Source organism: Cervus canadensis, chromosome 6, assembly GCF_019320065.1.
Source record: "Cervus canadensis isolate Bull #8, Minnesota chromosome 6, ASM1932006v1, whole genome shotgun sequence".
NCBI classification, from domain to species: domain Eukaryota; kingdom Metazoa; phylum Chordata; class Mammalia; order Artiodactyla; family Cervidae; genus Cervus; species Cervus canadensis.
In genome coordinates, this window is record NC_057391.1 from 50,098,073 (window position 1) to 50,124,574 (window position 26,502).

The window sequence follows — 26,502 nt, forward strand, 5'->3', positions numbered from 1 at the left end:
AGGATTGTGTCTCATTCAGAAGGAATGGTCTTGAAGAGTGAATTGAAACCTCAGAAAACAGACACAGTGATGTATGTGACCCTTTTTTTAAGTTAAAGTTATTTCAAAGGGCCTTTAATAAATGAGAAAGGGGAGATTTCAAAGGCCACTGGCAGCAAAGAAAATTTAGGCTGAGAGAACTTGAGTTGCTCAGAGCTATTTAATAGCAGACAGGTATAAAAGAGATAGCACCATCCTTACTCTAAATAGCAGCCAGTACCCAGTGGAGCTAAAATTTGTGAAAATTACCTACATCAACTTTTTTAGATGAGCAAGATGACTGTTGCTTTGGAAATTAACATAATTGTTAGTGAAGCACTTCTAATTTTACTTATTGTTTTTCAAGTGTGGAGTTATTCACCTTATTGCCCTGAGAGAGCTACTTGAAGAAATAGGAAAGGCTCTTTAGGGTTTGCTTTTCATTCATTTACTTTTCATTCAAACCCCTCAGGTGACAGTGACTTACCTTTGCTTTTTATCTACATAGATGAAAATATTTTATGAAATAGGCCTTATAGTATTCAGTTCCATGTGCTCAAAGTCTTCTGTCATATTTTGCTCAGATTTGATAATGGAAAGATGAATTTTGTTTTAATAACAGAAACGTGATGCTGAAATAGCCAGAACTATGATGGAAGAGCACGAGAGGTCGATAAAGGAAGAGAATGCTGCAGAGGACAAACGAAACAGAGTAAAAGCACAGTACAATCATGACTTAGAGAAACAACTTGAAGAACAAGAGAAGAAGAAGCAGGAAGCTTATGAGCAGTTGCTGAAAGAGAAACTCATGATTGATGAAATTGTTAGGAAAATCTATGAAGAAGATCAATTGTAAGTTTGCCCCAACTTTCTTTCATGCTTAAACGTGCTTAAATATTTGTTAGATTTATCTCAGGCTTGTCATGAAGAATAAACCACCTAAGAAGTGCCTGATACACAGTAAGTCCTCAGTAAATGTTATGACCTAAACTGAGACCAAGTCTTACTTATCTTTGTTGTATAACAATTAATTGATAATTAAGAGATACTTATTAAGTAACAGTGACTAAACCTTTTTTTCCTTAAGTAAACACATTTCAGGAGAACTTGTTTTCTGTTCTGTTTCCTTGATAGACATCTAAAGGAAATGACACTCATGGTTTTTTATTTTTTTATTATTTCTGTTATTATAGAACTGCACTCACTATTACTTTTTAGGGAAAGACAGCAAAGGTTAGAGAAAATGAATACAACTCGAAGGTATATAGAAGAGTTTCAGAAAGAGCAGGCTCTCTGGAGAAAAAAGAAACGTGAGGAGATGGAAGAAGAAAATAGAAAAATAATAGAGTTCGCCAAGTTGCAGCAACAAAGAGAAGAAGATCGAATGGCGAAAGTTCAAGAAAGTGAAGAAAAAAGACTACAGCTTCAAAATATGGTACTAGAATAATTGTTTTAACACTGGAGAAATTCTTAAATATTTGTCGTAGAATTTGATTCCTATACATGTTTTTATGTCTGTTTGTTTTTTTAATAGCTGACTCAGAGGTTGGAAGAAATGCTGCGGCAACGTGAAGATTTAGAACAAGTGCGACAGGAATTATACCAGGAAGAACAAGCTGAAATACATAAGAAGAAACTAGAAGTAAGTTTTGGAAATTGAAGGAATAATTAACATAGTGGAAGTGAAAGCTTTAGTTGCTCAGTCATGTTGACTCTTTGTGACCCCATTGACTGCAGCTCAGCAAGTTCCTCTGTCCAGAGGATAGATAAAAAAACTAGACCCAGACAACATCAAAAAACTGCATCAAAAAACATGATGCAACTATGTTGTCTACAAGAAACATAATTTAAATATGAAAACACATATGATTTAAAAGCAAAAGGATGGAGAAAGATATATAGACAAACACCAATCAAGAGCATGTTAGGGTAGAAATCATAATGATAATAGGCTAAATTCATCTAGAGGATGTAATACCCTAGAAGTGTGTGAACCTAAATAAAACTTCAATTACAGTACATATAGCAAAACTGAGAAAACTGAGAGGAGAAAGATAAATCCATAATTTTATTTGAATATTTCAGTACTCCTCATTAATATGTAAAATAGTCGTAAAACCATGGGATATAGCATCAAACAATTTGACCTCAAGTTATGAAGATTTGTCAATTTTCTAATTGGGTGTTTTTTATTAATTTATTATAGGATTTTGAGAGTTCTTTATGTATTCTAGTTCTTTGTCAGGTGTGTGGTTTACAAATATTTTCTCCTAGTCTGTAGGGTTGTCTTTTTATCCTCTTAATGGGATCTTTTCCAAAGCAAATGTTTTCAATTTCTGTGAAGTCTAACTTAGCAATTACTGTTTTTATGGACCATAACTTTAGGATTAGTTCTAGGATGTCTTTTCCTAGAACCCAAAGAATTTCTTTTTTCTTTGTCCTTAAAAGATTTCCTCTTCAGTTAATTTTTGTTTACAGGTTATGAGACTTAGGTCAGTTTCTGTTTTTGCTTCTCTATGTCCAGTTGGTCTAGTTGCAACTATTTGTTGAAAGGTTTTTTCTCTTACACCCAGTTGCTTTTGCTACTTTGTTTAAAACACAGCTGAGCACATTTGTGCGTGTATTTCTGGGATCTCTGTTTTGTCTGTTGATTTATGTGTCTGTCCTCTCAGGAGTACCACACAGTTTTGATTACTGTAGCTATATAAAGTCTTCAAGATTGTTTTAGTTATTCCAGTTCTTCTCCCTTTCCATATAAAGTTTAGAGTAACATTAACTCTATCTACAAATAGTCTTTGGGGAATTTGATAGGAATTAAATTAAATCTGAATATCAATTTGAAGAAGATTGACATGGTCACTATATTGAGTCTTACAGTCCATGAACATGGTGTGACTCTTCATTTACAATTTCCCCTTGACAACACAGGTTTGAGTTGTTTGAGCCCACCTATATTTGAATATTTTTCAGTAGTAAAATCTACTGTTTACACAGTCCACTGTTGGTTGATTCCACAGATACAGATATCCACAGATATAGAACTGTGGATACAGAGAGTTGACTAAATTTATGTGGTTTAACCCCTGTATCGTTCAAGTCAACTCTATTTAAATCATCTTTGAATTTTTTCATCAGTGTTTATTCTTCGGCATACAAATCCTATACGTGTTTTGTCAGATTTACATTGAAGTATTTCAGTTTTTTGAGTGATTGTAAATGGAATTTAAGTTTTAATTTCATTGTCCACATACTCATTGCTAGTGAATTGACTTTAAAAAAAAATATTTATCTTGTATCTCATGACCTTGCTGAATTCACTTAGTAGCTATAGGGATTTGTAGGAGTTGGTTTCTTTGTTTTTCCATACATAGTCATGTTTCTGCAAATAGGAACAGTTTCATTTCTTGGTTTCTTATCTATACACTTTTTAAAAAATAATTATTTATTTAGATTTAGTTGTGGTACATGGGATCTTTACTTGTTGAAAGTGGGATCTAGTTCTGTGACCAGGGATCAAACCCCAGGCCTCCTGCAGTGGGCATGCAGAGTCTTAGCTGCTGGACCACCAGGGAAGTCCCATCTATACACTTTTTATTTTTTGCTTTATTGTACTGGCTAAAATTTTTAGCACTGGCTGGCACTATATTGAATGAGTGATGAGAGTAGATGTCATCTTTCTTTGTTAACTGTAGTTTTTTTTAGATACTTTTTTTATAATTGAGGACATTCTATTCTATTTCTATTTTTCTGAATATTTTTATCATAAAGAGGTGTTGAATTTTGTCAAATTCTGTTTCTTCTTTAGCTTGGTTGATTGCATTGATTAACTTTGGGAGTTACTGAACCACCTTGCATCATTAGAATAAATCCCACTTGGTCATGGTGTCTTTAAATATGACTGGATTTTAATTTTCTAATAATGTGTTTCAGGATTTTTGCATCCATATTCATAAACAATATTGATTTTTAGTTTTCATTTTGTATACTGGTGTCAGGGTAAACTGCCTTCATAAAATGAACAGAGAAGTTTCCTTCTATTTTCTAGAAGAGATTGTTTAGAATTGATGTTAGTTAATTCTTTAAACATTTGGTAGACTTTCCCAGTGAAACTATCTAGGCTAGGTATTTTATTTTTTTAGTGTTTAAAAACATGTATTCAATATTTTATTGTGTATTTAAGTTAATTTTTATTTTATATTTGAGTATAGTTGATTTACAATATTGTGTTACTTTAATATACAGCAAAGTGATTCAGTTATGCATATATATACATCCATTCTTCTCCTGATTCTTTTACTACTTAGATTATGACAGAATAATGAGTATATAGTTCCCTGTGCTACATAGTAGTTCCTTGTTATCTATTTTATATATATGTGTGTGTGTGTATGTATATATATATACATACCCCTTTCCCTTTGGTAACCATAAATTTGATTTTGAAGTCTGTGAGTCTGTTTCTGTTTTGTAAATAAGTTCATTTGTATCATTTTTTTAGATCCCACATGTAAGAGATAGGTATTTGTCTTCCTCTGACTTTTTTCACTTAGTATGATAATACCTATCATGCTGGTTGTTACAAATGGCATTATTTCATTCTTTTTTATGGCCAAGTAATATTCCACTGTATGTATGTGTGTATATATATATATATATTTATATATACACACACACCACTTCTTTATCCGTTCCTTTGTTGATGAACATTTAGGTAGTTTTTATGTCTTGGCTATTGTAAATAGACCTGCACTGAAAACATTGGAGTGCCTATATCTTTGAATTATGATTTTCTCCAGATATATGCGTAGGAGTGGGATTCCTGGATCATATGGTAGTTTTATTTTTAGTTTTTTAGAGAACCTCCATACTGTTCTCCATAGTGGTTGTACCAATTTACATTCCCGTCACCAATGAAGGAGGGTTTCCTTTTCTTCACACCCTGTCCAGCACTTACTGTTTGTAGACTAATGGTGATGACTGTCATCATTCTGACTGATGTGAAGTGATACCGCATTGTAGTTATAGTGATGTTGAGCATCTTTTCATGTGCTTTTTGGCCATCTGTGTGTCTTCATTTGAGAAATGTCTCTTTATGTCTTCTGTCTGAAAATCTCTGCAAGAGATTTCTGTGTATTGACCCATTTATTTATTTATTTATTTTTTGATGTTAAACTGCATGAACTGTTTATACATTTTGGAGGTTAACCCCTTGTTAGTAACATTGTTTCCAAATATTTTCTCCCATTCTGTGGGTTGTCTTTTCATTTTGTTTATGGTTTCCTTTGCTGTGCAAAGTCTTTTAAGTTTAATTAGGTCTTGCTTTTATTTTCATTATTCTAGGAGTTGAATCCAAAAAGACCTTGCTGTGGTTTATGTCAAAGAGTGTTCTGTGTATGTTTTCCTTTAAAAGTTTTATAGTATCTGGTCTTATATTTAGGTCTTTAATCCATTTTAAGTTTACTTTCATGTGAGGTATTAAAAGAATATTCTAATTTCATTTTTTTTTTACATGTAGCTGTCTGGTTTTCCCAGCATCACTTATTGAAGAGACTGTCTTTTCTCCATTGTATATCTCTGCCTCCCTTGTTGTAGATTAATTGTTTGCAGGTACAGGGTTTATTTCTGGGTTTTCTGTCCTAGTCCATTGACCTGTATTTCTGTTTTGGGGGAATTACCATACTATTTTGATGACTAAAGCTTTGTAGTACAATCTGAAGTCAGGTAGCCCGACTCCCCCAGTTCAATTTTTATTTCTCAGGATTATGTTGGCTTCAGGATGTTTTGTGTTTCCATACAAACTGTGAAAAGTTTTTTCTAGCTCAGTGAAAAATGCCATTGATAATTTGACAGGGATTGCATTGGATGTGTAAATTCCCTTGGGTTGTTTGGTCATTTTAATAATATAGGTTCTTCCAGTCCAAGGTCATGGTATATCTGTGTATCTGTTTGTGTCATCTTTGATTTCTTTCATCATTACCTCATAGTTTTCAGAGTGCAGGTCTTTTGCCTCCTTGAATGAATTTACTGATAGGTATTTCATTCTTTTTGATATGATGGTAAATGCAATAGTTTCCTTAATTTCTCTTTCTATTTTTCTGTTTTTAGTGTACAGAAATGCAAGAGATTTCTGTGTATTAACTTTGTAACCTACGATGTAATTGCTTCATTGATGAGCTCTAGTAGTTTTCTGATAGCATCTTTAGGGTTTTTTATGTATAGTATGTCATCTGCAAACAATAACAGTTTCCTTCTTTTCCAGTTTGGATTTCTTCTGTTTCTTTTTCTTCTTTGATTGCATGGCTAGAATTTACAAAAGTATGTTGAATAAAAGTGATGAGTGTGAACATTCTTTTCTTCTTGATCTTAGAGGAAATGCTTTCAGTTTTTCACTGTTGAGATTGATACTTGCTGTGGATTTGTCATATAGGGCCTTTATTATGTTGAGGTAGGTTCCTGAGCATTTTTTGTCGTAAATGAGTAATATTGTCAAAAGCTTTTTTTGTGCAACTATTGAGATGGTCATATATATGGTTTTTTTATTCTTCAGCTTTTTAGTGTGGTGTATCCCATTGATTAACATATGTTGAAGAATCCTTGTATCCCTAGGTTAAATCCCACTTGATCATGGTGTTTGATATTTTTAATGTGTTATCAGATGTGGTTTGCTAGTATTTTGTTGACAATTTTTGCATCTATATTCATCAGAGATATTGACCTGTAATTTTCTCTTTTTTTGTGTGGTATCTTTGGGGTTATGATGGCCTCATAGAATGAATTTGAGAGTGTTCCTTCTTCTGTAGTTTTATGGAAGCATTTCAGAAGCACAGGTATTAACTCTTCTCTAAATATTTGCTAGAATTCACCTATGAAGCCATCTGGTCCTGGGCTTTAATTTGTTGGAATATTTTTAATCACAGTTTCAATTTCAGTAACTTGTAGTTGGTCTGTTCATATTTTCTGTTTCTTCCTGGTTTGGTCTTGGAAGGTTCTACTTTTCTAAGAATCTGTCTTCTTTTCTAGGTTATCCATTTTATTTGCATACAGTTGCTTGTAGTTGTCTCTTTATCATCTGAGTCCCTGGTGTCTCAAACTGTAGAGAGTCTGCCTGTGACGCAGAAGACCTGAGTTCGTTCCTGGGTTGGGAAGATGCCCTGGAGAAGGGAATGACAACATATTCCAGTATTCTTGCCTGGAGAATTCCATGGACAGAGGAGCCTGGTGGACTACAGTCCATGGGGTCACAAAGAGTCAGACACGACTGAGAGACTAACTCTAACCATCCAACTAGTAGTCTCTTACCAAGTTTGTCTTTTCAGAGAACCAACTTTTAGTTTCATCAATCTTTTGTTATCCTCATCTCCATTTATCTCTGCTCTGATGTTTATAATTTCTGTCCTACTAACTTTGAGTTTCATCTGTTCTTTCTTTAGTTGCTTTAGGTCTAGTGTTGGATTATTTTGGGTTTTTCTTGTTTCCTGAGGTAAGGTTGTATTACTGTAAACTTCCCTCTTGGAGCTGTTTTTGCTGTGTCCCATAGATTTTGGATTGGGCTTTCATTTTCATTTATCTCTAAAATGTTTTGATTTTGATTTCTTCAGTGATCCATAAGTTGTTTAGTACCATATAGTTTAGTCTCCATGTGTTTGTTTTTTTACAGTTTTCTTCTTGGAGTTGATTCTTGGTTTTGTTTTGTTTTGTTTTGGCAGGGATGGATCTTCATTGTTGTGCATGGGCTTTCTCTAGTTGTGGCGAGTGGGAGCTACTCTCTAGTTGTGGTGCATGAGCTTCTCATTGTGGCCGCTTCTCTTGTTGCAAAGCGTGGGCTCTAGGGTGCACGGGCTTCAGTAGTTGTGGCACACAGGCTCTAGAGCATGAAGGCTGCAATAGTTGTGCCTCATGGGCTCTAAAGCCCAGGCTCGGTAGTTGTGACACATGGGCTTAGTTGCCCCTAGCATGTGGAATCCTTCTCGACCTGGAGTTGAGCCTATGTTCCCTGCATAGGTAGGTGGATTCCTAACCACTGGACCACCAGGGATGTCCGGTGTAGTTGATTTCTAATCTCATAGCAATGTGGTCATAAAATATGCTTGGTAATGATTTTAAGTTTCTTAAATTTACTGAGCTTCTTTTGTTGCTCAGCATATGATCTATCCTGGAGAATATTCCTTGTGCAGTTGAGAAGAACGTGTATTCTGCTTTCAAATGTAATGCTCTATAAATATCAGTTAAGCCTGTCTGGACTAATGTGTCATTTAAGGCCTGTGTTTCCTTACTGTTTTCTTTCTGGATGATCTGTTGATGTAAGTGGGGTATTGACACATTATCAACTGGGGGAGTTTTGCAGAAACTAATTCCTGTGGCCAGCGATTTGTTATGTAAGTAAATATTAAAACACTAGTGTTTAAGTAAATATCAACAACTCTTTGCACTTGATGTATATATTTGAAACTCTGTACATGTCTCACTAAAGCATTCTGATATTTTGTTACAGTGCGATAGGCAGTATAGCAGGCACCTCTGTGCAGAGGAATAGAACATCTGTTACACATATACTGTGTTTCACTGGGCTTTCTCCTGGAAGAGCAGACCCTACACTTTCTGGTGGCATTTGCTTAATCCTGTGGGTATTATTTCCTCTAGAATGTGTTCTTTTATTTTACTGGATAGTCAACAAAGTGGATCTTTGTAGGGAGCTCTTTTGGAAATGCCCCAGAAGGACCAGGTGCAAGACCACCACTACATTCACCAGAATTCTCAGTTACTGATAGTCTAGCTACTGCTAACAGAAGTTGCTAGTAAGTCATTTTACTCTGTGCATTAAGGCTATAATAAAATGTAACTGTATTGTGTAAATCACAATTACTCAAATAGAAACCCACTTTCTTATACCATTTTCGAGTTTTCTGGAGGATATTGAAGTTTGCCGGATACTGATCAGATCGATCAACTCCTTTCATGTATTTAATCATACTCTAATATTCAAGTGGGCTTGGTTATGCAGTGTCCAGTCCTCCTGTCTTCCTTTCCTGTAGATGTTATGGAGGAGTCATGAACAGTTGTCACCACGCAGACTAGTGTCTAGTCTTTCCATATAAGAAAAATCACCTCTCCCTTCTATAAGAATGCCATTTCTCCTCTGTGTAGATTTTCAGATTTCTCCTTTTAACTGGCTTGGTGGACCCATGATTCTCTCCTATAGTCCCACAAGTTCTGGTTTTGTTTTTCAACCATATTCTAGATGTGGACACACTGTTTCCATAATTATATTGGTAAATTATAGTGCCATGAACTAAGATAAGGTTGTATGACCAATAAATAATATTGTTTCTTGAAGTTTTTTTTTTTTCACTTGTGTAAATCTCAAGTTTTCATATATATTCAGGTTCACTTTTGCTAACTGTCCTGACCAAAATTTCATATTTTGTAAATTTCCAGGATTACAGGTTTTGAATTTGAGCTGTTCTCTCTACTTTTCATTGCCTCAGCAAGTGATAGCTCTGGTTTGGGTATATAAATTTTGGTAGAAAATAATCCAAAAAAGGTTTAACTCTTACATTAGGATTTAATTTTATCTGATCTTTCTTTAAATTAGCTTTCTTGAGGTATAATTGCCATATAAAACTGTGAGATATTTAAAGTGTACATCATGGTGATTTGATAAATATTTACATTGTAAAAAGATTCCCCCATCTATAGTTAGTTAACACATCTATCAGTTCACATATTTTTAATGAGAATTTTTAAGTTCTACTCTCTTCAGAAATTTCATTTATACAATAAAGTGTTTTCAACTATAGTCACCATGTTTTACATTAGAGCCTCAGATCTTATTTGTCATAGAGCTGGAAGTTTGTACCATTTTACCAACTTTTCCTATTTTTCCCACCCACCAGCCTCTGCCAACCGTTTCAATGAGTTTGACATTTTTTTTAAGATTCCACATGTGTTACCAGGCAGTATTTGTCTTTCTTTGATCAGCTCATTTCACTTAGCATAAAACCCTCAAGATCCATCCGTGTTGTTGCAATGGCAGGATTTCATTATTTTGTGATTTTATGGCTGAATAACATTCCACTTTATATAGTTCTACCTCTTTATTTATTCATCTGTTGATGGACAGTTAGCTTGTTTCTGTAGTTTTGCTATTGTGAGTAATGCTACAGTGAACAGAGGCGTGCGTGTACCTTGTTAGGATCCTGTTTTCATTTCCTTTGAATATATACCTGGAAGTGGGATTGCTGGAACATATGGTAGTTCTGTCTTTAATTTTTTGAGGAATCTCCGTGACTGTATTAATGGCTATACCATTGGCTTTGCTTTTCTACCCACAGTGACAAGGGTTCCCTTTCTCCACATACCCACCAACTCTTTATTATCTCTCTTTTTTGATGATAGCCATTATTACAGATATCTCATTGTGGTTTTGATTTGTATTCCCTGATGTTTAGTGATGTGCTGAGTACCTTTTCTTGTCCCTGTTGGCCATTTGTATATTTTCTTTGGAAAAAAATCTGTTCAGATCCTCTGCCCATTTTTTAATTGGATTTTCTTTTGTTCTTTTCTGTTGAGTTTTTTTATGTCATTTTTACATATTTTGGACACTAACTCCTATCAGATACAGAATTTGCAAATGTTTTCTCCATTCCATAGGTTGCCTTTTCATTTTGTTGATGATTTCCTTGTCTGTAGTCTTCCCTGGTAGCTCAGATGGTAAAGACTCTGCCTGCAATGCAGGAGACCTGGGTTCAATCCCTGGGTTGGGAAGATCCCCTGGAGAAGGAAATGGCAACCTATTCCAGTATTTTTGCCTGGAGAATCCCATGGACAGAGGAGCCTGGCAGGCTACAGTCCACAGGGTCACAGAGTGACACAGCTGAGTGACTTTAACTTCATTTTCTTCTCTGTACAGAAGCTTTTTAGTTTGATGTAATCCTGTTTGTTTATTTTGCTTTTGGTGTCAAATCCAAAAATTCATTGCCAAGGCTGATTTAGAGGAACTTACTCTGTTCTCTTATAGGAGTTCTATGTCATTATTTTTTTAAAAGAGCCTTTTGCCTCATTGATATTGTCTATTGGTTTTCTGTTTTCAATTCCATTTATTTCTGCTATTTACTCTCTTCTGTTTCCTTTCTATGGGTTTCTGAAGTGTAGTAGCTTAGATTATTGATTTGAGACGTTTCCTACAATGCATGCCCCTATCAATGCATCTTACTATATGTGTACATTTGGTGCTATAAATTTCCCTCAAAGCTGGTTCAGTTGCACCTCACAAGTTTCAGTGTTGTTTTCATTTTCATTAACTTTGATGTTTTCATTTTCTTGAGCCTTTTTCTGACCAATGGATTACTTAAAACTGTGTATGTAGTCCCCAAATGTCCAGAAATTTTTCTTTAAAAATGTTACTTTTAGTTTGATTTCATTGTGATCAGAGAACATGCCCAATATGATTTTATTTCCTTTAAATTTGTTCTGTGGACATTTGAAAAGAATATGTTTCCTACTACTTTGGGTAAAATGTTCTAGAAATATGTTTAAATGTCTAAAATTTCTATAAATGCTAGTTAGATTCTATTGATTGATTGTGCTGTTGAGTTCTTGTATATCCTTGCTGATTTTCTGTCTGGTTGTTCCATCAGTTGCTGAGAGAGGATTGTTGATGACTCTAACCATAATTGTGGGTTTGTGTTTCTCCTTAAGGTTTTTTTTTTAAATTGAGGCAAAATTCATGTAACATAAAATTGACTGTTTTAAAGCAGCATTTAGTACATTCAGAATATTGTGCAACCACCATCTCTGTCTAGTTCCGAAACATTTTCATTACCGCAGAAGGATACCTTGCATTAAGCAGTTACCACCTGTTCCATGCTTTCTAAGACTCTGGCAACTATTGATTTGCTTCCTGTCTTTATGAATTTGACTATTCTGAAAATAAGTGGGATCATGCAATATGTGACCTTTTGCGTTGTGATTTCTTTCCCTTAGAATAACATTTTGGAGTTTCATCTATTTTGTAGCATGTGTCAATAATTAATTTCCCCAACCCCCAACCTCCACCTTTTTTTGGCTGAATAATAGTCCAGTGTATGGATATACAACATTTTGTCTATTCATTCAATAGTATATGTTTCCACCCTTTTTTTTAAACTATTGTGAATGTTATTGTTATGAATATTTGTGTACAAGTTTTAAAATGTTTGAGTATCTTTTTCAGATCCTTTTAGGTGAATACTTAGCACTGGTATTGCTGGGTCACATGGTATTTCTGTGTTGAGTTTTCTGAGGAACTGCCCAGCTGTTTTCCATAGAGGCTGCACCACTGTATCTATTACTGCCTGTGTAGGAGAGTTCCAATTCCTCCACATCCTTGCCAGTACTTGTCATACCGTGTCATATTATAATATAAAAAGAGCTGAAGCTAAAACATTTCTAGAAGAAAACATGAGAAGGTCATTATGAACTTGGAAATGGCAAAGATTTAAAATTTTTAGGATAAAGGCATGAGCCATAAAAAGTTTATAAGTAGGCTTCATCAAAATTAATAATTTCCTAACATTGTTAGGGAAATGAAAATGCAAGCCACAGTTGGGAGAAAACATTCCGTATACATGTATCTTACAAATAACTTTTATCCAGAATATGTAAAGAACACTCAATAAGTTGACAACAGAATATAAAAAACCCAAGTGTTTTTTTTTTTAACAAGCTGGAAGTTTCAACACTTCATTTTGACCATGTTGCATGGCTTGTAGGGTCTTAATTTCCTGACCAAGGATTGAACCTGCACTGTCGGCAGTGAAAGCATGGAATCCTAACCACTGAACCACCAGGGAACTCCCAGAAGTTTGAATACTTTATAAAACAAGATATATGAATATATATAACAATTAATTATACTTATTAGTATTATTTGTAATATTATCAGCTATATTAAAACAACATTGTCTTAGATACACTGTTTCATCAATAAGGAAGAAATAGATTCTATGTAAAATATCAAAACTTACTTCATGTGAGTCCTTAATTATTAGCTGCATTTAAGATTGTAAAATGTGTCCAGTTGTTTTAAAGAAACATCTTAATAAAATCCACTTATAGATACCTAATGTCAAATAACCCCCAAAGCGTTAAGAATAAAATGATGGGTGAAGGCTAACAGGCATATATGAACAAATGGGAAAGCAGGTAGGCAGCGTTATTGCTAGGTAAGTGGAACAGCAAATGAATCCCAGCTATCACAGAGAAAAGGTATAATCATCAAGGGACATATAATATAGTGAACATTTTATCTCCCATGTAACATTGTTGTACTGAAGTACATAACTTATTTCTCCAAAGAAAATTGACTGCAAAGGGGAAAGGGTGTTTAAACACCACTAGAACTTAATAACAAATATTTTAACTTACTAACTGAAAAATCTGAAAACATTCAATTATTATTGGTTGAAGAGGATATTTGCAGACAATTTAGAGGAGGAAATTATGACATCAAAATCTATTAGGCAATTAAAATTTTTTTGTTTATTTTTGGCTGCTGTCTTTGTTGCTGCACATGGGCTTTCTCTAGTTGCCGTGTGCAGGCTCCTCATTGCAGTGGCTTCTCTTGTTGCAGAGCACAAGCTTTAGGATGTGCAGGCTTCTATAGTCGTGCTGAACAGGCTTAGTGGTCCTGTGGCATGTGGAATCTTCTCAGGCCAGGGATCGAACCTGTGTCCCCTGCACTGGCAAGTGGATTTTTTTTAATTTCTTAAATTTTTTATTCAAGTATAGTTGACTTACAGTGTTTCAGGTGCACAGCGAGTTGATTCAGTTGTACATATACAAACATGCTAATTTTTGAAATTATTTTCCACTTTAGGTTATTATGAGATATTGACTACCGTTCCCTGTGCTATACAGTAAACTTTTGTTGCTTGTTGCATATCAGTTTTTTAATTAGAAATCTAGCGTTCTATTCATACTAAGTCAAACAAGTGGAATCAAAATGTCATGCATTTTTTTCATTAGACAAAAATTCATAAGTTTTCTAAAATGTGTTATATATATTATTTCTATGTGGGTATACAAAAGCTTTTCTACTATACCTGATAAAGGCTGGAGAAAGAAAATTTAAAAAAAGATGAAGAAATTGGAAAACAAACTAAATGAAATGGGAGCACTGAATATGAAATAGTGAAACTAGATAAAAGTAAAAGATCATCATACAGCCATTAAATATGGCTGCTCATGAGAAATATAGCTGGAGCTCTGGAGAAAAAAGCAGTACCTGGGCATTTCTGTTTTTCAGAAACTCCCAGGATTATTCTGGTATGCATCTGGAATTTTAAAAGTGATTACAAGTTTTTCTATTAAATTGTAGTTTTGAGTTCTATATTATTTTTCTGTTGACCAATCATACAATGGCAGTAAGTGAGTAATAGTTACATAATCACAATAGTAAAAGATGTTTATCAGTTTTCACAATCAATAGCCAGACAAAAATAAAAGATAATTACAATCTCAAGGCATAATGGGAACATGATTAACCTAACAATATAAAATAATTACATACAGTCTGGGGGGTCAAGCAGAGTGATATGGTAAGTGGAAGTGCATCCATGCACATGTTTTCATCTGGCCAGCCAGTCTGTGTCTTTTGGTTGGTGCATTTGATCCTATTACCATTTTCTTAACTGTTTTGGGTTAATTTTCTGTAGGTCTTTCCTTCTGTTGTGTTTCCTGCCTAGAGAAGTTCCTTTAGCATTTGTTGTAAAGCTGGTTTGGTGGTGCTGAATTCTCTTCACTTTTGCTTATCTGGAAAGTTTTTATTTCTCCCTCAAATCAGAATGAGAGTCTTGCTGGGTATTCTTGGTTGCAGGTTCTTCTCTTCTCTCACTTTATATATGTCATGCCATTCCCTTCTAGCTTGTAGAGTTTCTATTGAGAAATCAATTGATAGCTTGATGGGAGTTCCCTTGTATGTTATTTGTTGTTTTTCCCTTGTTGCTTTTAATATTTTATCCTTGTCATTAATTTTTGTCAATTTGATTACTATGTGTCTTACTGTGTTCCTCCTTGGGTTCATCCTGCCTAGGACTCTCTATGCTTCCTGGACTTGTTTGACTATTTCCTTTCCCATGTTAGGCAAGTTTTCTGCTCTTAATCTCTTCAAATATTTTCTCAGGTCCTTTCTCTCTCTCTCCTTCTGGGACTCCTCTAATGTGAATGTTGATGCATTTAATGTTGTCCCAGAGGCCTCTTAGGCTGTCTTCATTTCTTTTCATCCTTTTTTCTATATTCTGTTCTGTGGCAGTGATTTCCACCATTATGTCCTCCAGGTCATTTATCTGTTCTTCTGCCTCAGTTACTCTATTGATTCCTTCTAGTGTATTATTCATCTCTGTTTTTTAATTCTTGTGGGTCTTTAGTAAACATTTCTTGCATCTTCTCCATTGTTTTCCTGAGATCCTGTATCATCTTCAGTATCATTATTCTGAATTGCTTTTCTGGAAGGTTGCCTATCTCCACTTCATTTAGTTGTTTTTCTTGGGTTTTATCTTGTCCCTTCATCTAGGACATAACTTTCTGCTTTTTTTTTTTTTTTTTTATCATGATTAACTTTCTATAATGTAGCTTTTGTTCTAGCCATCTATGAGACTGGATCTTCCTGCTGCTTCTGTCTGCCCTCTGATGGAGTAAGCTAAGAGGCTTGTGTAAGCTTCTTGATGGGAGGGACTGGCAATGGGAAAAACTGGGTCTTACTCTGGTGGACAGGGCCTTGCTCAGTAAAGCTTTAATGCAATTATCTGCTGATAGGTGGGGTTGCACTCCCTCCCTGGTAGTTGTTTGGCCTGACCCAGCCCTGGGTTAATGGTGACCTCCAAGAGGGCTTACACCAAGGGGGACCTTCCTGGACTGCTGCTGCCAGTAGCCCCGTCTAGTGAGCCCCTGATGACCCACGCCTCCGCAGGAGACCCCCCAGTACTAGCAGGTAGTTTTGTTTCAGTCTCCTGTGGGGTCACTGCTCCTTTCCTCTGGGTCCTGGTGCACACAAAATTTTGTTTGTGCCCTCCAAGCCTGGAATCTGTTTCCTACAGTCCCATGGAACTCTCACAGTCAAATCCCACTGGCCTTCAAGGTCACATTCCCTGTGGATTCCCAGTCCCTTTGTCGGATCCCCAGGCTGGGAAGCCTGACGTTGGGTCCAAACCTTCACAACAGTGTGAGAAAAACTTCTTTGGTATTATTCTCCAGTTTGTGGGTTTCCTACCCTGCAGGTATGGGGTTTGATTTTATCATGAATGCATCCCTCCTACCATCTCGCTGCAGCTTCTTTGTCTTTGGACATGGAGTATCTTATTTTGATGGGTCCCAGCATCCTCCTGTTAATGGCTATTCAACAGCTAGTTGTGATTTTGGTGCTCTTGCAGAATGAGACGAACACATGTCTACTCTGCCATCTTGAACTGGAAGCCAGCAGGTGGATTCTTAACCACTGGAGCACCAGAGAAATCCACAGGCAATTATTAAGTGAGAAATATTGGGAAAATTGTGTAGGCAGCCAACTCAATAACTGAGAAAAACCATATAAATCAAGTATGAGGGAAGAATATGGAGGGAAATAATAAAGATACAAGTAGAAGTAAACTGAAAATCAGAATACATTAGCATTTTTAAATCTAGTTGCTTAATATTTGAAGGGATAAAGGGTCTGTAAAGGGAAAAGATAAGAAAAACAGTGAAAGATTACTCAATTGTGTCCTAATAAAATGAAATTTTCAATGGTGCTATTTTCTGAGTTAAAAATGCAGTGATTTCAGAAAACATAGGAAAAAAAAGACAAAATAAGATTATTAAAGCCATTTTCCTGTATCAGATTTGTGTGCCCTGTGTCACATCCTGTCAGCATCACCTCTGATTTGTGACTGCTGTGGGGAATAGTTGTGAGGGCTTAGACTGACCCTTTGCTGAGCGCTTCCTAACATGTCAGGGTGGGGACAGGGAGGTAACACCCTTTGGGGCATCCCTCAGCCAGCAGTGGAGAGGAATCGAGAAATAATGCTTCTCTACCTGTAGCAGGCTTTTGGGAAGGTCCTGAAAGGTACCCCATGCCTTCCTCACAAGGTCCTGGCAGAGTGAAGCCTCGGTCGTCCAGTGACCAGTTCAATGATACACCCTTGTGTTGGCTTCTCTTCCTTCACTTCTGCTTGTCCCTCACCTCTGCTTCCTGAGATTACCTCCGTGGTAAAATATCTGTATACAACTCCTTGTTTAAGGCTGTTTTTCAGTGGAGAACCCAGACCAAGACATCTGTAAAGAGTTTCTAGACTCAGAGTAGTTCTATAGCAAATTAATCCAAACTTTCAGTGAACAGCTATTCCTCAAACCACATATTGGGTTTTAGAACATGGAAAATTATTCAGTTCATATTATATAACTACATAATCCATATCCAGACACATCAAAGTCTATATGAACACTTTCCTAGTTCAAAACATATAATGAATGGTGTTTTGTTTTGCCAATATCTTTCCTGTTCTTTAGCCAGATGTCTTCACCATTGGATTAAACTAAAATTGGTATGGGAGATGGGTGCCAGGAAATGTCAAGAATTCAGTATGTACTGAGTTTCTGTGTGCAAAGTATTATTATAAGCTCTGGAGGAATTCAGAGCTAACTGACACAGCATGTCTGCCTTTAATGAGCCTCTGACTTCTATGCAATAGATGGCAAATAAACACAAACTTTTTATTATAAAAAACACTATGTGTCCAGCATGCCAAAGAAAAATAAGATGTGCCTTCCATGTATTTTAGTGAGATGAGGTGTATATTTATGGAATAAAATTAAATTATGAAAAATTAAATGGTGTAAGACCCCCAAAAGAGGTAAGAGTGATTAGAGAGAACTAAGAAAAAGATAGGATCTGAAAAGAGGATTGTGTGTGTGTGTGTTAGACACTCAGTCGTGTCCGACTCTGCGACCCCATGGACTATAGCTCGTCAGGCTCCTCTGTCCTTGTAATTATCCAGGCAAGAATACTGGAGTGGGTTGTCATTCCCTTCTCCAGGGGATCTTTCTGACCCAGGGATTGAACCTGGGTCTCCTGCACTGCAGGCAGATTCTTTACCATCTAAGCCACCAGGGAATAGAGAAGACTATGAAAAAGATAGAATTTCGAAAGAGGATTAGATAGGGATAAATGAAGAAAAAGAGGATGAATGATCAGTATAATTAACAAAGTTGCTGTAACTGATACTTGCAGATTGGCTCACTTTAAAACCCATTCTTTGGAGAAGGACATGGCAACCCACTCCAGTATTAATCCCATGGACAGAGGAGCTGCTGGCAGGCTACATAAAGTCCATGGGGTTGGAAGAGTCGGACACAGCCTAGCAACTACATAACCAACAACAACACTGTAATAGAGTATTTCATAAAGGAATCAGGTTCTGGTGGGCCTCTGAGGTATTGTTTTCTGAATTCTATTTTTGTTCTCCTGGATGTGTTATTGATGTGATACCTATAATACAGGGATGCACAAGTTATTTGGGAAAATCTTTCAGCAGCTTGTCAGGTCCCTAGCTGTTTTGCATAGCTACTTGCAAAATAATAAATACATTTTCTGTTTCAAAAGAAACCCATTCCTACCCTTACCACATCCTACCCTGACCACATCCTACCCTGTTGTAAATTCATTTGTCTTGCTTTATTGCAAAGAGAAATGTAGTTAAAACTACATTTATCTTTTACCTAGAACTCTTCATATGAACTAGGTTGTCTCCAATAGCCATCACCCCCACTTCAAGGTGTGAAGGTGGAAGAAAGCACATGAGATAGTAGTCAGTCACCATAGACAGAGTTACCATGATGAGTCTTGAGCAGTAGGATGGCAGCTTGGTTCCCTGGCCTTCCTGGAAGTTCTGTATGCAGCTGATGGCCTGTAGTAAATCCTTACAGTTTGTTGTAATCTCTAAGTAGGAACCTTGGCCCTATGGGCGTTAAGGCAATATTTTGAAGATACTGGCCTACCTGGAACTTGTATTAGAATTGAGCAAAGTTGGTTAGATTAGGAAATGATTTAAAATTTACAGTAGTCCTAATTCAGTAGGTCAATGATAAAGCAAATATGGGTGATCCCTGTAAAATTCTTTGGTTTTGAAATCTTTCATAGTAACGTTGAGGAAATTAAACCTTGTAGGAAAGGACTTTTAACTGCTTCAAGTAAGTTTGAATTTCTCTGAAATACTTCTGATTCTCATTGCTAGATTATTCTGAAAAATATTTATCAATGATTTGAACACAAGGTTCTAGAATGATTCATAGTTGGTACAGATTTTATAGTTGACTGATTTAATAAACTCACATATACAAATTTTTATACAACTCTTTTCAAAGTTAATGTGTTAATTCTGAATACAGAAACAAGATGATAAATATATATTAGTTAAATTTTAAATAATGAGCAATCCAAAGGTAATATCTACTTTATTAGTTTTTAAAGAATGGGGCAAAGTGTTACCTTGAAAAGGCTTAAGTTTTCAGTTTTATTTCTTATTGTAACATTAAGCTTAAACAAATTCTATCTGACCCTATCTTTATAAATCTACTGTAAACAAACAATTACTGAATTAACTTTTACAGGTTAATTATTAAATTAACTTTTAGATGTATTGTTATTTAGGAAGAAGCAGAAGAGAAATTGAGAAAGCAAAAGGAGTTGAAGCAAGATTTTATGGACCAAATGGCCTTGAAGGAATTAGTACTTCAGGCTGCAAAAGAAGAAGAGGAGACTTTTAGGAAAGCTATGCTGGCGAAATTTGCTGAGGATGATCGAATAGAATTAATGAATGCTCAGAAGCAAAGAATGAAGCAACTAGAACACAAGAGGGCCGTGGAAAAACTTATAGAAGAGCGCCGCAACCAGTTCCTTGCAGACAAAGTAAGGAAAACTTTTAAAAAAATTTTCATTGAATAGCAGCTGGCTAATTTATTTATCCACTAAATAACTGAAAACTGTTTATGCGCCAGATGTTGGATACCCATTCACTAATCATATGATATATATGTTTTCTGACTACTAATTAATTAATGAATCTAGAACGTATTTATTGATGCTTTCTATATGTTAGACATTGGTTGGTGTTGAGAACATAAATAAGATGAACTCCATGTAATCTATAAGCTTTTGGTGTTGGTTAAGAAAAATACATAAAAACAATGATTATGAAGATATGTCAAATGCATTGATGATAATTATACAGAATAGACATGTTGTATGGCAGAGAGGAAACTGATCATGAATGTCTTGGCAGCTGTTTTAATGGTGGATTTTATTCGGGGGGGATCCACTGAAGAATTGAGCTGCATGATAAGGTCTGCACTTGGAAAGATGATTCAGGTAGCAGTGTTGAGGACAGACATGAGGGGAGTAAGACTGGAGACAGGAAGATCAGTTGTTTAGTTGTTCAGTCATGTCCGACTCTTTATGACCCCATAGACTGTAGCACCCCAGGCTACCCTGTCTTTCACTGTCTCCTGGAGTTGGCTCATACTCACGTCCACTAAGTCGATGATGCCGTCCAACATCTCATCCTCTGTCACCCTCTTCTCCTGCCGTCAGCCTTTCCCAGCATCAGGGTCTTTTCCAGTGATTTGATTCTTCACATCAGGTAGCCAAAGTTTGGAACTTCAGCTTTAGCACCAGTCCTTCCAGTGAATATTCAGGGTTGATTTTCCTTTAGGATTGACTGGTTTGATCTGCTTGCTGTCCTAGGGGCTCTCAAGATTCTTCTCCAGCAACAGAGTTCGAAAGCATCAGTTCTTTGGTGCTAAGCCTTCTTTATAATCCAACTCTCATATCTGTACATGATTACTGGAAAAATCCATAGCTTTGAATATACAAATCTTTATCATAAAGCAAAGCGATGTCTCTTGCTTTTTAATATGCTGTCTAGGTTTGTCATAGCTTTTCTTCCAAGGAGCAAGCATCTTTAAATTTTATGGCTGCAGTCACTATAGTGATTTTGGAGCCCCCCAAAATAGTCTGTCACTGTTTCCATTGTTTTCCCATCTAATTGCCATGAAATGATGGGACCAGATACTGTAATCTTTGTTTTTTGAATGTTGAGTGTTAAGCCAGCTTTTCACTCTCCTCTTTCACTTTCATCAAGAGGCTTTTTAAGTTCCTCTTCACTTTCTGCCATTAGAGTGGTGTCACCTGCATATCTGAGGTTATTGATATTTCTCCTAGATGTCTTCATTCCAGCTTGTGCTTCATCCAGTCCAGCATTCAGCATGATGTACTCTGCATAGAAGTTAATAGGCAGGGTGACAATATACAGCCTGATGTACTCCTTTCCCAATTTTGAATCAGTTCATTGTCTCATATCCAGTTCTAACTGTTGCTTCTTGATCTGCATACAGATTTCTCAGGAGGCAGGTCAGGTGGTCTGGTATTCCCATCTCTTGAAGAATTTTCCACAGTTTGTAATGATGCACACAGTCAAAGGCTTTAGCATAATCAATGAAGCAGAAGTAAAATTCTTTCTAGAATGCTCTTGCTTTTCTATGATCCAATGGATTTTGGCAATTTGATTTCTGGTTCCTCTGCCTTTTCTAAATCCAGTTTGTACATATGGAAGTTCTCGGTTCACATACTGTTGAAGCCTGGCCTGAAGGATTTTGAGCATTACGTTGCTAGCATATGAAATGAGTGCAGTTGAGCAGTAGTTTGAACATTCTTTGAACATTAGGATTGGAATGAAAACTGATCTTTTCCAGTCCTGTGGCCACTGCTGAGTTTTCCAAATTTGCTGGCCTATTGAGTGCAGCACTTTTACAGCATCATCTTTTAGGATTTGAAATAGCTCAACTGGAATTCCGTTGCCTCCACTAGCTTTGTTTGTAGTGATGCTTCTTAAGGCCCTCTTGACTTCTCATTCCAGGATGTCTGGCTCTAGGTCAGTGATCACACCATCATGGTTAATCTGGGTCATGAAGATCTTTTCTGTATACTTCTTCTGTGTATTCTTGCCACCTCTTCTTAATATCGTCTGCTTGTTAGATCCATACCATTTCTGTCCTTTATTGTGCCCATCTTTGCATGAAATGTTCCCTTGGTATCTCTGATTTTCTTGAAGAGATCTCTACTCTTTCCCATTCTGTTGTTTTCCTCTATTTCTTTGCATTGTTCACTTAAGAAGCCTTTCTGATCTCTCCTTGCTAGTCTTTGGAACTCTGCCTTCAGATGGGTATATCTTTCCTTTTCTCCTTTGCCTTTCACTTCTTTTCTCAGCTTTTGTAAGGCTTCCTCAGATGACCATTTTGCCTTGTTGCATTTCCTTTTCTTGTGGATGGTTTTGGTCACCTGCCTCCTGTACACTGTTACAAACCTCCGTCCACAGTTCTTCAGGAAGTTACTACAATTATCCCAGAGAGAGGTGATGAGAACCCTTGTGAATAGAGAAGGAATCCATCTTTGAAGTGGTAGGAAATTAGAATTGATGGCTCGCGGTGACCAATTAGATCTGGAGAGTTGAGAGACAGATTAGACTACTACTACTAAGTAATGCTGTTACACACTTCCACATTCAGTGAGTGAGTGGTGATATATGTACAAAGATGTATGAAGATAAACAGATTTTGAGGGGGTAGATATATAATTCCATTTTGTCCATATAGATTTTGAGCCCCAGGGGAAAATTTCTTAGTTGGAAATGTGTATTTAAGAGTTGGTGAGGAAACTAGGTTTGTGACTTGGACACATTGAAATGTTTCATCCATAAAACTGAAATACTACTTTAAGAAGCAAATAAGATAATATGTAAGTGCTTTGGAAAGATAAAGAGCTCTAAATATGAAAAGTACTGATAAAGCATGTGGTAAATATTTTTAAGTAGTAATAGAAGTGGAGTAACAATAACTAACATTTATTGTTTTCTTATGCCATTCACTATTCTATATTCATTACAAGCAAATTAATAACTTTTAACTTTCAACCCTGTGAGTTAGGTACTGTTACTACCCCTATTTTAAAGATGTGGAACTGAATCTTGAGAGATTATATATATTGCCCAAGGTGTCATAGCAAGTTAAGTGGCAGATCTGGGATTAATATATTAATATTATAATGATTTTCCTGAATGGTGGACAAAAAGAAACCCCAGAATACTCTTATAATCAGCAGATACTCCTTTGCTAGGCATTCTGCTGAGGGAACCAAAATAAATAAAGCTCATTCTGGTAGCTTTTAATCTAGCAGAAGAAAATAAGGTCTAGATACCCCAAAGACTTGATTATATATACTACTGTACTAAGAATATGTTTTTTAAATGTAAACATTTGTAGAATGCGATAGTGTGATACACTAATAGTGCAATACATTTATGGCAGAACTATGTGGATTTATCTAGAAATACATAAAAAATGAATAAAAGAATACAGGAAGGCTATTCTTAGTTGGCAGCTTATGGAATTACCACATGGAGGAACCTGAATGATAGGCTGAGGAGTTTGGGCATGATACAGTAGAAACTGGTTATTGTAATGTGCTCTTTAACAAGAAGAGAAAGGGTACATATACACAATGGAATATTACTCAGCTATTAAAACAAATGCATTTGAATCAGTTCTAATGAGGTGGATGAAACTGGAGCCTATTATACAGAGTGAAGTAAGTCAGAAAGAAAAACACCAATATAGTATATTAACATATATATATATATGGAATTTAGAAAGATGGTAACGATGACCCCATATGCAAGACAGCAAAAGAGACAGATATAAAGAACAGATTTTTGGACTCTGTGGGAGAAGGCAAGAGTGGGATGATTTGAAAGACTAGCATTGAAACATGTATATTACCATATGTGAAATAGATGACCAGTGCAAGTTCAATGCATGAAACAGGGCATTCAAAGCTGATGCATGGGACAACCCAAAGGAATGGGATAGGGAGGGAGGTGGAAGGGCGGTTCAGGATGGGGGACACATGAAAACCCGTGGCTGATTCATGTCAACATATGGCAAAAACCACCACAGAATTGTAATTAGCCTCCAATTAAAATAATTAATTAAAAAAAAGGTGAAAGTAGTAATTTAAGAGTTAAAGTGATGATGGCCTGGAGTAGGTTGACAGAGCAGTGGAAGGAGAAAGGAAAGAATTTAAATATTTTTAAAGGAAGAATAGATGAGACTTGTATGATTTTTTTTCCTTGGACCATATAGGGTAGAGTGGAGGAAGGTATCAAAATAACTCTCAAGGTTTCAAATATGAGAAACTCAAGGAATACAAGTGCTGTTGTTATGTTTTGAATTGGAGCAAAAAGATGGAATGACTTCAGATTTAGTCATATTTAGTTAGAAATGCAAGTTGAAATTCCTGAAGGCAGTTGAACAGAAGAAAGGTCAACTTTTCTTAGAAAAGCATTTCTGGCATTAAGTAACCCATAGTTTCAAACTAAGATTATTCTTCCAAATAATATATTATGAGAAGTAATCAGAGGGCCAGTGACTGAGACTTGGAGAACATAGGAGGTAGAAGTGGTAGTAAAAAATTGACAAGACCAAGAAATGGTCAGAAGATAACATCTGGATGTCACAGAAAACAGAGAGATCAGCCCTATCTTTTTTGCCTGCTGCATGAAGTGTTGGGAGACCTGAGGTGCAATTTTTGGCTCTCCTGTATGCTTGATTAACTAATGTCTTATTTCTGTTGTCACATTTCCAGATGCTTAAAAGGACATAGTTGGAAATCTTGTGGTGCCTTAGAATTAAGGTTTCCAAAAGAAAGTAGCAGACAGATAAACCTTTTCCAATTTCTGTAGCCTGAATCTTGGTTAAAGACAGGCGGGTGGGTGACTTGAGTGAATATGCTGTCACCTTGGAGTCATTCTGGATTCTTCCCATTTCTTACCTAATAATTTTTAGCCATCAAATCCAGTTGATTCCAGTTCTACCATAACTCTTACTAAATCCATTTCTCTTCATAATTTAGACATTTATTATCATTCTGTGGACTACTGAAATTGTATTCTAACTGGTCTCCTTGTGATTCTAGTCCATCTGCTACTAGTTAGCATAAAGTAAAAAAAATCTCATTATGTACTCCTCCTGCTTAACTAAGTGGATTCCTAATGGATACAAATCTCAATTCTATATGTTTGATATAAACCAGTCATGATTTGCTGTAACCTTTAAGGGAGATAAAAAAAGCACCTAGCATTTTTCCTGACAAGCAGTAAATACTTAGTAAATGTTTGTTGAATCAATAAGGGTGATTATCAGTGTCAGAGCAAAGTGATCAAGGAGACAGAAAAATTTAAAAGCTTCTGAAATTGACCGGAAAGCTTTGAATACTCCTTGCCTAGAAAGAGGCAGAACCAGTGACTGTCCTATCTCATGGCTTACAGAGCTAATCCGAAAACTCCTTGGAAAGTTATCAGGACAGCTATAAAGGAAAGAAATACTAAACTATTACCTAAGCCACAGATACTTTTCTAAGAAATTTATATCTTAATTTTGAAAAAATTGTGTATGTTCCTAAAATGAAGCTGTGGGGTTAGTTTTAAGTATTGTTATCAGTGAGACTGGGTCACATTTCTGTCTTGGCCTAAGGGAAAGGATGGAGTTTCATGTTCATACAATCATGAATCCATTTCATTATACAATCCTGTATACATGCTCTTTTTTTATGATTTCATAGATATTCCTAAATAGCTGTCTATCTCTAAAATAACTCCACAGTCAGACAAAATCTGAAACTCCCCAGGAGATACTTTCTACCACTAGAGCTATTCAGAATTTGCCCTCATAGACAAATTGATTTCATATCTTTCTAAAATATTTACCCTAATTTACTATAAAAAGTTTTTTTTTATGGTAAATAGTTAATGTGGTCTTCCTAAGAAGGAAAACCCAAATGTGAGACCATGCATGCAACTGAACAAAAATCTAACAAATGAGCTTTCCTCACAACATTAGATAACTTTTTTACACCCCCTGTTAGAAGGAATAGATCAGTTAGGATGTTTGTCTACAAGTAGAGTCTCAAGGTAACAGCGGCTTAAGAGATAGTTTACTATTCCCTCGCATGGAAGTCTAGAAACTGAAGCTTTATTCATAGTCTTCAGGAACCCGGGCTCCTTCTGGGTTTTGTTATGGCCCCTGTAGGGTCTAGCCCTCATCTTCATGGTTTAATTTGGCTCTTCAACCTTCATAGCCATGTTTCAAGCAGCAGATGGAAGAAGTGCAGAAGGGACAAAAGATGTAAGACTGATTCCTGGAAACTGCCATACAACACTTTTGCTTATTCCCTTGGCAAAAACCTAGTCCTGCTGTGACCACATCTGACCCTTTAGCCTTAGAAATGCAGTCTAAAAAAAATTCAGATATGGTGATTCTATAGCAGATTCTGTTACCCTGTTTCATCTTAGAGATAAAATATTTAAGAGCAATTCTACCCTTTGATTCAGTAGCAACATGGGTTAAAGTATCTTCTCAATTAGC

At 36.0% G+C, this 26,502-nt stretch overlaps 1 protein-coding gene across 4 annotated transcripts in view; it reads left to right on the forward strand.

The window, feature by feature from the left end:
- The window catches only part of MNS1 (meiosis specific nuclear structural 1), a 104,779-nt gene that overhangs the window by 75,608 nt on the left and 2,669 nt on the right, over positions 1-26,502 (forward strand). For all 4 annotated transcript variants that reach the window (XM_043471884.1, XM_043471885.1, XM_043471886.1 and 1 more), the window contains 4 exons: positions 641-870; positions 1,237-1,453; positions 1,553-1,660; positions 19,679-19,936. In XM_043471884.1, the coding sequence (XP_043327819.1) occupies positions 641-870; positions 1,237-1,453; positions 1,553-1,660; positions 19,679-19,936 (813 nt within the window). The remainder of the gene's footprint in view (positions 1-640; positions 871-1,236; positions 1,454-1,552; positions 1,661-19,678; positions 19,937-26,502) is intronic.